General features: G+C 39.3%; 1 protein-coding gene across 1 annotated transcript in view; it reads right to left on the bottom strand.

Moving 5' to 3' along the window:
- Positions 1 to 14416, bottom strand: part of CCDC141 (coiled-coil domain containing 141) — a 199882-nt gene that overhangs the window by 37712 nt on the left and 147754 nt on the right. Inside the window, exons 9-13 of the mRNA XM_080799858.1 lie at positions 14253 to 14394; positions 12409 to 12528; positions 10538 to 10729; positions 5041 to 5220; positions 240 to 419 (exon numbers count right to left, since the gene is read on the bottom strand). Of these exons, the coding sequence (XP_080655984.1) occupies positions 240 to 419; positions 5041 to 5220; positions 10538 to 10729; positions 12409 to 12528; positions 14253 to 14394 (814 nt within the window). The remainder of the gene's footprint in view (positions 1 to 239; positions 420 to 5040; positions 5221 to 10537; positions 10730 to 12408; positions 12529 to 14252; positions 14395 to 14416) is intronic.

The following is a 14416-nucleotide window of genomic DNA, read 5'->3' as shown; positions in this document are numbered from 1 at the left end:
CCACTTACGCATAACCCCCGTTCCCGCCTTCCCTCAGCCCCGCTGACCTCTTTTCTGCTTTCTCTCTTTATGAACCTGACTCTCCGTACTTCAGGTAAATGGGATCATACAACATTTATCCTTTTGTGACAGGCTTATTTCACTTAGCATCCTATTTTAAAGTCTCTTCTATGTTGCAGCATATATCAGAATTTCATTCATTTTTAAGGCTTAATAATATTCACTCCATGTTCCTGTACCTTTCTAAGTTGTTCCTTGAATGCTCCCCACTGCTGTTTCACAGGCTGAGTAGCAGTGCCCTTAAGTTGCCACGTCATCCGAAGGTGGCCGAGTTCTTCTCTTTCTGTCTTCTGGCTTTCCATAGTGTTCTCCATAGAGTGTACTTCACTTTTCACATTTAATATCTCATCCCTTTTTGCCTGTTAAATTAATAATCCATATAATGGCTTTTCTTTCCCAAGAGACATAATGTTTTTGCATACATTATTTTAGGAGACAAACACCTGATCATAGCTAATGCAGAGCATGGTTCTGATATGAGGACAAGTCTGGAATGCCTGTTTAAAGGCACAGCAGGGCTCTCAGAACCTCTATTTTACGCTTGGACACCAGGTCCTGAGTTCTTCAAAACCCTAGTAGTATTTGAGTCCCCACCCTTATACCCCTGTCCAGGGTCTGGTTACTTCCTAAGGGGTGATAGAATGATCACCAGGATTCAGAAAAGTTGAAGTCAAGATTATGTTAATGCATAAGTTTTCAAGTGTAGTCCCCCTTTTATTTGAATACACTCATTGGAGTGTGTCAAAGTCTCAGTATCAGGAATACGAGGGGTCTGTTTTTCTCTTCCCAAATTATCCCACTGTATATACTATAATTGTTTTACATTTTCCTTGTGAGCAGTGCTTGACGTTACTCCCTTTTGTGAGAACTGAAATGTATGCCTATAAATCTCTGTATTTGTATCTCTATTATGCACCAGAATCATAATATCTAAATGCAGAGCCCTCTTCCCAACTTCTATATGCTCTGGCTGACTAATTGGAAAGCCTTTAAACAGTGTGTTTAAACAAGGTGAAAAACAATTGGATGCAGAAGGATAAGAGAAGTAAAGAGAAAGACCATGTGTTGTTTCTTTTTTTTATTTTGGCACATAAAAAATGTAATATTTGAATATTTGGTTGACAAAGCACTAGTTTTTCCTTTGATGGCCAGCCTTTCTCAATAAATCCTTGAATTTCTAAGGAGCAAATATGCATGGATGTCTATAATGGCAATTACAGCTAGGTATCTAGAAGTCAAAGGATCTTTTAAATCGTAGTCAGAAGACAGTGTTATAAATATGTAACAATATTTTAAAAGACCATTTTATTTTTAAATTATTTTAAATGACATTAATATCCCATATTTATATTTTTATATCAATTTAGACATAATAAAGTACTGATTAATTACAAAAGAATTTAATTGCAGGCCCTAAATGAGATTTCCCCCCATGAATTTGGGGGTTCAAAAATTAAATGATATATGCTGTAATTATGGTTAATGAGAGTCTAGTATATCATAAAAGGTATTAGACAGCTTCAGCAAAACCCACTCCAAATAATATTTTTTTTAACCTATGCTATAAAGTTAGGGTATCTTTCACATACTATTAAGCAACTATTAATCAAAATATATTATGTAATTTAATGTAAACTTGGAAATTGCAGCATATCAATGTCAAGCCCAACCCGCAGGACCATGATTCGAGTGAGGTCTGGAAAAGGGAGAACACAGCAGTATTTGTGGTTGTCTAGCTAGCAGGATTCAGGAAGAGTGATGATGTACTTGGCACACTTGAATATTCTGACCACTCAAGAAGATTAAATAATTTGTCCAAGGTCTAGTTAGTAAACACAATACTCATTCTACTTCTGTGTAGGGGCATGGAAAAATTGGCCATACTCTTATCTAATAGGATGCTAAATTACCCATTTTCCATTTGAATTCAGGCACAGGGAATGGTGTGCTTTGTTTTCTAGATACATTGATAACAGGAAGGCAGGATCCTGGATAGCATCCTTGATATTCACCGCTATAAATTAGTAAATTGGTACTTTCAACAAGATGTCTGCCAGATTCCTCACCTAAATCAATTTCTCTGATCCTAATGATTTTTTTTAAGTGAACTGAAAATTTTTCAGTTTCAAGCTTGAAAAGATGAGCCACAGTAACCCAATTGAGAGCAGAACACTCAGTGGAAAACGCCAGCTGGCCTTCTTCCTTTTTAACAACGGAACTGGTTATCACATTTCAGCAATAATGTTTGTTTAAAAGCCTAATGGTCCAAAAAATATGAAGAGAATTAAAAATGTGTTTTACTTGCTTTACCAACACTTTCTTATCTCAAAATGTCACTGAACCAATACAGTTAACTATTAGATGCACCTTAATATTTATCAACAAAGAGGATTTATTAAATGAAAGTGGTAAGGCCCTCGGGGTAAAGCATGTGTTTTATACATAACATCTGAGATTTGATAGATTTGATTCATGGGTCCTGCCAAAACAGGACTCCATGACTGGAAACCAAGAGAAATGTAGACAACAGAAACAACTTCAGGCCCAGATGTTGGAATTAGCTGACAAACACTTAAAAAAAAACCCATGATTAATATGGTCAAGAAAGTACAGGAGATATGCAGAGAGGACAAGAGAGAGAATTTCACTGGCAATTGAAATCTAGTAAAAAAAAAAAAAAAAAGATCCACCTGGAAGTCTCAGGGCTGAAAAATAAATTTCTGAAACGAAGTTAGTAATAAAAAGGATAGACATAAAAATATAGTTTGCAAATATTTGGATTTCCTTGTGACTACAAATTAGAGAAGTACACAATCAAGAGATTGAAGACTATATGACAAAGTAAAAATGAAAAGATGATAGATAATACATGTTCTAACTGTTCCAAATAAGAAATAACCTGATTAGTTTTTACAGTAAAGCACCCGTATTACATAAGAACATGTGCAAATTGCTTAGCAAGTTTTCTCTGATGCTTGAGAATAGCATTCGATAAATTAGCACTACTTAACACTTACTTTGTTTCCACATAGATTTAATAAGAATAGTCAATATTCAAGAATAGTCAATAGTCACCTTCAAACAGCAAAGGTAGACATAGAGTAGATAAAGAGAAAATCATAGCTCAAGTGGATGAGAATAGTTATAGAACCTAATTCCTCCAAATGAATTCGAACTCCTGACTGAGATTCCTCACATATCAGAGTAGTGGGGAAATTGCAGGTATCAGTTATCTTTGCAAACTGACAGGAAATAAGAGAGGGCCAGAAAGTTAGAGAAAGGAAAATGCCCTCATTTTCACAAGTGGGAAAAAGATGGGCCAAATCCTTTACAGATCGGTAAGCCTTACACTGAAAATCAGTGCAGTAAGTTTACCATGAATTAAGTAGTTTGTGAGCACTTGGAAAAGAATTCCTTGATCACAAGGAGTCAAACTGATTTGTGCCAGATTATACTTACATAATTGATAGGATACTTGGTAGATAGCCCTTCCTTTGAGCTGTCTCTCTCAACATAGACTTAGGAAAAAGGTTGTGAATTAGTGGTCAAAATGAAGTACTATTGGAAGTGTCTGTGACTATTTAATAAACGGGTTAATCAAGGGATGGCTTAATGGATTGGGAAGTCGACTTAGCCTTAGACACTTTTATTAAAAATCTACTTGCAGTCACAGAAGGCCTACTTATCAAATGTATAGAGTTAAATTCAGAAAACATGGCTAATGCAGTAGAGAGCAGGTTCAGAATTAGTTTAACAAGATGGAATCATGGGAGAAAACTAATAACATAACATTAAATAGGAATAAATATAAAGTCCTGCATAAATGCCTGACCAATATAAGATGGGAGAGAAGTCGCTCAGTAGAAATTGCAATGAAAATGTAAGGGGAGTTTTATTTGATCACAACCCTAACATGAACCAGCAAAGTGAAATTATTGCTAAAAATGTTTTCATACTCCTAGGTCTCCTTCTTGAAGAACGATGTCAGCTTTGTTGTACTTTGTGTTGAAGTTGGACCTCACTTTTTGGTTACATTTTATGAACGACTTTGACAAACCATAGAAAATTCTGGGAGAGAGAACTGGGATAGAAAAAGAAATGAAGCTATCTCAAATGATTGAATGGATTTCTATGTGGTTAGTTACCAGAAAAACCCAGTTTAGACATATCAACTATTTTCAGTGTTTGAAGGATTTCGTGTGTGAGAAGAATGAAATATGAACACTTTTTTCCCCCTGTGTAGCTACAGAGGGTTAGAAACAGATATGAAGACAGATCTGGCTTAACAATTAAAAAAAAAAAAAAGAAGTTTTCTAGTAGCTGGCATTTTGTACGATGAAATGAGCAGTTTCATTAGAAAGATACTTGAGGTATTAAAGGAGAGGTAGATTAGCCATTTTTTTAAAAAACTTTGTAGAGAAGTTTATATGGGTCAGGGGTTGATATAAAGATTCTCGAGTGTTTTACAGATACAATTTGACAACTAAAATTTAGAGTACATTTTTAAATATAATGGAGCGTCACTATGAAAAGATCTGCTATAGTAAGAAATTCTTCAAAATGATGATTCATCCTAGATGTTTTCTTTAACCCCTGGAACTTTTATAAGACCTTGTTGCACTTTCTCAAAATAACACAGAACTTTCGGATGGACTTCTAACTGAGGTCGTTATGTAATAATGACAATATTGTATTTGAATTATAGTCACTCTTTCTTCTTAATAGTTAAAAAAGCCTTTGTTAGCAACGGATAGAAGGTCTAAGACCAGATAAACATATAAGTGCTCGGTTTTAGGACTGTTCTAGGTTGAATAAAGCTAAAAATAAATAAATAAATAATAAATAATAACAATAAAACAAAAAACAAAAACCAAAAACAACTTCTTACATCAGCAACACTGATTAGCAGACAGAGGAATTGGTTCTGACTTTGACAAGGAATCCTTGCAGAAGGTGTAACACATTTAATGTCGCTCTTACCATATTTATTAAATTAAGGAACTCAAGCCCTAGATCTTGAGTTAAAAAACTCCTCTTCAAAAATAGCTGCCATTGCTTCTCAGCTGAATCCGATCCATGCTTGACTTCAGCATTATCCTCTTCCTTCTGCAGGATTTCAGTTTGGTAAAACTCCTTTAGGCTCTGATACTGCTCCTGTACCTAAAAGGAAAAAAAAAAGGAGAATATAAATGAAAATTAAGAACACTTAAAAACATTTTTAAAGAAAAAATAGCAGTAAATTCTAATAAAAACCTATATAAAAATTAAACAAACCACATTTCAGAACCCTTTAAGTTATTATTGAATATTGTCAATTTACTAAAAACTATGAAAATCTGTTTAGGTTGTCAACATATAGGACTACCCCTCAGTAGCAAATTAAGCTGACAAGTTTGTTACCCGTAAGATTTCATTACCATAAGCAAAACCATATTTATGTATTACATATGTGCATGTTTTGCAACTGGGGGCAATTTGCATCAAAGACCAGTGTGGTTCCCTTTAAAACTGAGTTTTATAATTCAGAAGGAAGATACACACACACGCACACACAACCAGGGAATATAAATCAGAAAGAAGGAAATGCAAGCCAGTACAAATTATTTGTAATTATTAATCACAATTTCCTTCTAATCAGTGATAAACCAGAATAAAAAAGCACAAACAATTACTAATTTTCCCTGCAAGTATTAATATTAAGCTGCCTCCCTAAGCTGATCTTACTGAGATGTAATACTTTGCCTGCCTAAACTTATATTTTCTCATTTGCTAACCAATACTAGCAGTACTAGATTATTTTAAATCACTCTCTTTGATCAGAGCTTATATAAAATCAAATGCACCTACAGAACTATAGATTAACAGGTAATTGGGTAATGTAAAAATAGTAGAAAAATTCTGACACAAGCCTTTACGCATTTTGAGTAAATTTAATGGTTAATAGAACAAGGCTCAAAGAGCTCATAACCACCAAAAGCAATCTAAACAAGGTGAGAAATGTCAGGCAATGGTTAGTCACCATATTTTAAAGATATTAACATCATTGATCATTTAAAGGAACCTAATAGATGGACCTGCAAATGGTGCTCAGAAACAGAAGTTCTATCCTCATTTCCCATTTGCCATTTATTCATGGTTCTGTTTTGCTGACGCTTGTTTCCTCAGCCTCGAATGAGCTTTCCATAATTTTCTGTTGCTACCTATCCTTCCTAAACTAGTGAAAATGCTACCTCCTCCATGGAGGCTCCTAAGATTCCCTGCGAAGAATTAAGCATTCGTTTCCTTGGGTTCCCAAAGACAGTTCTGGAGGAAAGAGAACCATAAGCAAATTATCGAAACACAAAGATATGTATACACACAATGCTATGGGCCTGCTGAGAAGGGACCACCAAGTCTACATGGAGTAAATAGGGAAGAATTTAGGAGAGGAAGTGACCTTTGATCTGTATCTTTCAGAACTGTCCAGGGTGAAAAGCAGTAGAAGGGGATCCCAGACGGAAGGGTTAACAAGTGTGAAAACTCTGGATGGTTCAGAGCGCAATAAAATATCTTAGTCTGAGTGAAGTTCAGGTTGCCCGAGCTGAGCGGTGAAGAAGCTAGAGGGATCACAGTGCCTGGTAAAGCCGGCCAGCAGGTTTCAACTTGTTTTCTACCTTAACCAATAGGATGTGACGGATTCTCGTTAGTTTGAAACAACTGATAGCTGTCACAGTAGTTCAGAATCAGCATGACAACTATCAGCATTTCTGGGGGGCGGGTGTACGCTACAGGCTAGGGTGTCAATCTGATGGGCTGTCAGTTTTGTGCAACTCTCAAAACATAAATTTTAATTCATCCTCTTACTCCAACGGCTCAAAGAAGCTTTCAATACAAGTGAGAAGGACGCCATGTATAGGAATTCCCTTGAATCTGTACTGGTTTATGCTATAAGGGAATTAATGATAAACTTTAATACTTCATCCATTTTGGGGAAAAGTTATTTACAATTTGAAAAAAAAAGTTATTTATAACTTGTTTCACAAATTACATTTGTCATATTACCCTAATGTCAGGAGGTAACATGATCAGATTTGGTTTAGAATGACCATTTATCATAAGGAGTGAAGTGGAGAATTATAGGAAGTGGAACAGGTAAAAGACAACTTCTTTAAACTGAGCAAGAGATGGTGAGGGCTTGAACCAAGGAAGTGATGGTTCAGGTGGAGGGGAAGGAGAATTCAGAAATCTTTAAGGTTGTCCCTGTAGATAAACAAAGGATAGCATGGCCTTTGATATAGGAAAAGACAAAAGGGAGGAGATGGGGGATTAAACTTCAGCTTTGACATTTACTAGCTGCTTCATCACCTAACTTCTCAGAGTCTCAGTTTCCCTCATTTGTGAAAGAGCGATAATAGTAACTAAACAGAGAGGTGTTACAAGCATTAAACGAAATCAGGAATGAGGACACCTGGGTGGCTCGGTTGGTTACACATCTGCCTTTGGCTCAGGTCAGGATCCCAGGGTCCTGGGACTGACCCCACCTCAGCCTCCCCACTCAGCAGGGAGTCTGCTTCTCCCTCCTCCCTTTACCCCTCTCCCTCCCTGCTTGTTCTCTCTCTCTCACTTCTGAATAAGTGAATAAAATCTTTAAATAAAGAAATAAAATCAGGAATGAAAAGCATGGGATCTCGAACAAAGTAAGTGCTCATTGGGAGAGGTCTTGGAAAAGACTCTGAAGTTTCTACACAGGCCTTCTGAAAACTGATGGGGTCATTAAGACACAGAAGAACACGTGTGACAAACAGATAACTGGTTGGGTTTTGTTGAAGTTCAGGAATCTCCAGGATATATAGGGAATTAGTATGATGGGAAGTTGAAAGCACTGATCTGGGGCTTGGAAGAGTGGGGGCTGGGGAGCCATTTGAGTTATTGGTGAATTAAAACCACACGCAGGGGTGTGGTAAACCACATACGGGGTGTGATTTTGTATACAAAGTGTATAGAATGTCCAAAAGGGAGCACAGGCAAAAGACCCACGACCCACCACACCTCAGAAACAGAAATCTAAGTAAGGGAAAAGAAGAAGGAACAGATAAAGAAGTAGACAAGATGATGCCACTCATGTGGATATCCAAATAAGGTAAGTCTACAGAGGCAGAAAGCATTTCCCAGCTTGCCTGAGGCTGGAGGGTGGAAGCCAGGACTGACTAAAACTATGCAGCAGGCCCCTATTTGGGGTGACGGAAATATACTAACACTGGAGTGCAGTGATGCCTGCACGGCTCTATAAATACACTAAAACTCCTCACACTCTAAAATAGGGGAATTTTATCCTACATAAATCATACTGCAACAAATCTGCCTTTTAAAAAGTCACCGGAGGTAAGAGCGAGACAGTTAAATAAATGTGGCAGAGAGATGAACAAGAATGAGGACTGAAAAAATAAAGCATCTCATTTGTCCTTTAGCAAATAGCTTATCAGAACACTTTCGATGGAGGGAAAGAGGTGGCAAATGGCAGGTCTGAAGAGGGAATGCACCAGAGGCAGCGGGGCGAGGCTTGGGGAGGACAGGCAAGCAGAGGTCAGAAGCGGCGTCTCCCTGTTCCGAGAGCACAGGTGCAAAGGGAAGGACAGCTACAGAGCGGCAGCCTCGGTGAGGGTAACACCACCGGCCCTGGCTGTACACCCACAAGAAGGAACCAAGGGAAAAAGCAGATTTGAACAACTGGAGGATGGATCTAGCTGAAGTCGATTCGGAAGGGCACAGGCGTGTGCAGGGAGGCACCGACTGCTGATTTGTGTTGGGCGCAAATAGAGGCTTCAGGTTATTGGCAACTGGGGGACGCCATGTGTCAATAGCTTTGCAAGTCGAAGGAGGCCAAGGGTTTTTGTGTCGCATGTATCAGTCACATACGAGGAAAGGGCGCTGGCTGAGATTTAGGGATGGAAACTGCGGTAAGATGTTTGAGAATTGCTACTGAATGGGCGCCGACGATGGAACATACCGGAACCCCAGCAGCGGGAGAGACCCGTTCATTGTAACGGTGCCAATCAGCACAACTGCATGATTTTCTGCAGGAGCATCGGAAAGCTGAATAAACAGAGCGTTGGACTGGCCTGGTATTGGGAACTGGCAGGGAAATGGCGGCATGGGGAGCGGGCTGGAGATGAATCACCAGGACCTGATGAGGAAAGAAGGAAAGCCTGAAGGGGTCAGAGGGTGACGGACTGAGAGTGCCGCCAGGTTGAGAAGGACAGAAGGCTCCACAGAGAGAACAGATTTAGTGAGGCCAGGGAGGGTGGAAGGACATGAGGTCCTTCTGAGAAAGTGTTTCTTGCGAAGCTAAGGTCCAGCGCTAGAGAGACTCTTGGTCCCAAAGACCGGAGCGGGCATGGAAGTAGATGCTGAGTTAGAAGCCAAGCAGGTGCATTTTTGGCAATGGTGACGCAGAAAACGGCATTTCTTTGCACCTCTTCCACCATTTCAAGTTCTGACTAAAAATGTTCAGCAGGATAACCCTGTCAGTTGCAACACCGCTCCCAAACCATGAGGGTTCAGGACTAAGAAAAACTAAATAAAAGTTTAGGTGACTAAAGGTGGAGTAAAGATGTGGAACAGGAGGCCGTGGTTACCTGAGATTTGCAGGGACTGGGCATGGCCTTCCTTCTGAGTGGGGAGAATTCAGAACATGAGGGAAGGAGAGCTGACAGGGGAGACCGTGCTTAAGCAGGACACTTGGCGGGGCGGGAGGGGGGGCGGGAAGGGTGCCAGTGGGATGGTTGGGGTGAGAAAACAGAATTCCGGCATGCTCCTTAACTTTGGTTGGCTTTACCTGGAAGGTTGACCGTGTAGGTTCTACCTTGCGCTAGGCCAGCGCCCGCCTCCCTGAGAGCTGGGGAGTGAGCCTGCTCCTAGGTGGTGCCGTAGCCCTTTTCATTACTCTCTCAGAGACTGGGATCTCTGAAAGATGGTCATAGTCTATGAATCATGGTCTACGAGAGGGAATTTCACAGATTCTCTAGTACAACCCTGTCAAGATAGTGCCTCAGAAGACGCTCTCTGAGGTAAACTTGTTAAAAGGCATCAAACAAGACAGATCTGAGATGACCCAGAAGCCCGTAATTTTTTATTCTGTGTATGTATTTTAAACGAATCGCAGTAATTGTTGCGTATTCAGAGAGATCCATGGTGAAAGGTGACTTATTTTTAAAAGATTTTGTTCTATGTTTAGGATATTGTAAATGCTTGCAGGCCACAGTAAAGAGTGTTCCAACACAACCACCTTGCTTATTTGTGAATATATTTACACCTAACACTCGCCTTATTTTTTAGGAAAACAATCTACTCTTTGAGTCCTTGGATGGTGCCTTGGGCCAGTGAGTGAGCATGGGAGTGGAGGATATGGGACTACCCAGCAGGGCTTCTATCCCCAGAGAAAGTGGGAAGAAGGGCAGAGGTCACCTTGCTGAGGAAGGTCAGCGTGTAGGCACTGTACCTCTTCTGAGGACTTTAGAAATGCCACATAAGACTGCAGGACTTGTGACCTGGAGCTGATGCTTTGGCCAAGTATTTTTAATTCTTCCTCTAACCATTTAGCTTTAGAAGAAAGCAATGCCACTTCGTCAGGTTCAAATTCATTTTTCTCTGTCATAAGCTTTGCAGCTGTTTCTAATTCATGTGCTGTCTCCTATGAAAGCAAAGCACAGGGGGTCAGAAGCTGACAGGGGAATCATGAACATTCACATTTCATTACCTTCTGTACATCCATCTATTACGATTATTAATTGAACTTGTACCAGAACTCTCCTCAGTGAAAGAAAGGCACAACTTTCAAAACTTAAAAAAAAAAAAAGTTATCTTAAAATGAAAACCATCTCAAGTTATTCTGTCACTCTATCAGCTCTGCTTTTCATTTGGAGCATTCTATTTTTTGTGTCACAAAAAGAGGAAAGGCTGTTTGGTATGAAAAGTTATAAAACAAAATGGCAGAAATGTTTTAAGTAAGTTAGTTATACATGAGGATTGCTTTATGAAATTTAACAATAGCTCTAGCAAATTCTTAAGCTAATTGTGTTATACAAGAGATGGCAAGTTTATAGAAATTGTTTACTTCTTGTTTATTAAAAAATGGCATGTCACTTCTGCAGTTGTATTTAAATCTTCGTCTGGAAGGGGTTTTGAACAAGGGTAGGGGAAATGTTACACACAAAATCTAAACAGCCCACAGGGTTGCTCTTCTGGGTTTTCTTTTGAGTGCAATTTCTGGCAAGTAAAATCTCATGGATAGAATGGATAAGCAGGTATGGTAGGCATCATATCTACAATTGTCACAGAAAGAGCCATGTAGAATTTTATGTGGGGCTGAGCTAGGAATCAAGCAAAAATGAAAGAAAAAAGCTTCCTTGTCATTTGCAGCAAGAAGGAATTGCTTCCTTGCTTGTGTTTAATATGCTTCCCAAGTACTCCACTGAATGAAGCTAATTTTCATTTCCAAGTGTTGCTTCCAGATAGCACTCTGGGTAGGAGGAAGCAGAGGAATTTCTCCCCTTGCCATTTCCTCCCTCTTTCTAAAATTCTTAAAATAAAAAAAAAAAAGAAGTTGAATTCAGACATATGTTTTATTTTAAACATTTGAAATAATGAGTTTTTAAAAATTCCATTTGAAAAAATCAGTTTGTCTGTGAGTTCCCAAACATGAAGGAGGTCTTCTGGCTGAGGACCGAGGGAATAACAAGGCTGTTGCCTACGGACTTGGGTGAGCCTGGAGAGGTGCTAGACTCACCTTTCTGAACATCTGCTGGGGCCGGCTGGGACTCAGTGTGGACGTGGAGCTACTAGCAGGAATATATTCGAACCTAAGTCCCAGGGGAAAGGGGTGAAGAGGAGCTAGAGAAAGTGCTGAGAAGCAGAGGGTATTTTCTATCCCTGAACGTGGGGCTTGAGACAAGATTGTGTTTTCATTTGCTTCCTGGAATCTTGCATTAAGCATGTTGCTTCTGGGAATTTTCTTTTGTAAGTTACTCTAGCAGAAAATCACAAATGGTCTTAGAAAAGCACTCTCTCTGAGTCCTGTGGCATCCCAAAAGGAGTTGTTAACATCTCCCCAGCAAGAAAAAGGGGCCAAATGAGTGTTTAATACCAGGTTACAAAGCTTCAGTGAGTTCAAACACCCTAAAAAATGCACATACAAGTATGAATAATTTAGATGCACATAATAGAAGTTTTAAGTCATTATTTACCACAAAAATTAATTTAGAATTGCAACTTTCAAGAGAGCTAGCATTAAGTTCTATAACCACTGAATATAAAGAAAATAAGTCATATTTACAAAATCATAACCACAATAATAATTCCTATTTAATTTACCTTAGCTTGCATATCTAGTTCCAAGTATTTACTCAAAATCTTCCCCGATTCAGAAAGGCTGGAACCGACATCCATTGCATTGGAAAGTACTGGACTGATTTTCTGAATTGACATTTCCACCTTTAGCAATAAAGAATATATTGCAGTCTTAGTAATATGTACTTGCACACATGTTTGCCTATGTATAGAAAAGATAAATACTACTCTCTCCATTCCCATTGTACTTTAAATGGATATACCAATTTTCATCTAAAAATAATCTTAAATATTTTGGAATGTCATGGTTAAATTAATAATGTTACTCTTCATATGAGGTAATAATACTGACCCACCAAGAGAGAGTATATGTTTAAAGATATATATTTATTAACAGACACATACTTTACTAATAACAATGAGATATAAACGATCACCCATACCTTCTAAGAATTTATCACCTATATTGTCTAGAAAGGAGAATGCACCTGCGAACACATCAGCAGAGATGAATTTATCTGATTAATTAACTCACAATCACCCACTGTAAGTTGAAGGGGACCCAGTTTACAGGCACATCATGAAGTAAAGGTCCAAAGCCTGGGTATTAAGTCACCTGCACGGCTGCTATATTTAGGGACCCTGGGGCAGCACCAAACCCTGTACATGTGACATTAAAACACAGGGACACACATGGGCCATGTTATTGATGAATGTCAGGGACTATGATTTGATTTTTAGTACACACAAATCAATGGAAAAGTAATCTTTAAAGGATTCTATAACATCCAAGTTATGTTCTTCGTCTCCTGGCTCTCACCAGAGTCCATACTTTCCAAAGTCAAGTTGGGTCTGAATTGGCAGTCAGACAAGGAGCAACAGTTGTCTGAGTTCCTACTGTGTTGTCCACCACCACCAAATTAGCTTGAGTCTCAAGCTCCAGGGAATGCGGCACCGCAGCTGCTGCCTTATTTGGAATCTCCCTGGACCCAGGCTTCAGAACAAGTCTCAAATTCCCAAGTTTCTGGATCAATAACAGGTGGGAAGGCAATGTGGAGAGAGATGTGGTTATTTCATGTCCTCTCCTGTGAAGTCTGCTAATTCTCCTCATTTAAGTCAGGCATATGAGCCCACTGTATCAGATGAAGACATCATTGAAAATCTGAGACCCAGCAGGGGCATCAAGGTTCATTAGCATTAAAGTCACTGAGATAGTTTTTGCTGTATATCCCAGCTACAGATAAGCCATTTTTTATTTAGCCAAATAGCAGCTGCTTGGTTTTATTCCTCTTTGAAAATAGGAAATAAATTTCTCCAGTACTGAGCCATTGTATCCACTTTGCAGAAAGAGGATTTTCGTAAGTATGTTTTTATTCAGATGACCACGTCCTTTGTGCCAACCTCCTTTAATAGAGTACGATAATGACAATTTAGCCCTGAAAATCCCTACAACATCATTTTCAGTATTTACATGCCATCCTCATACTGTATGATACCGTGTTAACTGAAATTTGTGCCTACCGGAACCAGGCACAGACCCACATAAAACAAGGACACAGTCCCCATATTCAGTTCTGTACAAAGCAAGAACTGTTTCTGTGTGTGTGTGTTCGGGCCTGGCTGGTGGGGTGGGTAGGATTACACAGCAAGTTATAGCAACTTGGGACAGGAGTGGTTGCTGAGCAAGAGTGAACTATAACTCCTGCTGTTCAATGATAAACCCTAACGTGGAACCTAAGAGAAGCCAAAGGAGACGCACCACTGTTCTCCCACCATCCCCTGTGCTGCAGGTGCTGTGCAGTCTGGTATCACTAAGCAAGGAGTTGCATCTAAGAAGTAGCCAACAGAGGACACATTTAAGAGACTACCTTCTTGAGGTGGCCTTCCACCGAGGCAATTAACTGCTGTTTCTTAAGAGCAAATTCTTTGTGCGCTGAACATTGTTGGGTCAGTTGGTCCACTCGTCTCTGAATGCATCGCATCATCTCGTGGACTCCGCTTACCCGAGAGCTGAATGGAACAAGTCAGCTGT

Source organism: Martes martes (assembly GCF_963455335.1).
Source record: "Martes martes genome assembly, chromosome: 3".
In the NCBI taxonomy this organism is placed as follows: Eukaryota; Metazoa; Chordata; class Mammalia; order Carnivora; family Mustelidae; genus Martes; species Martes martes.
This window is presented reverse-complemented; position numbering and strand designations above follow the sequence as displayed.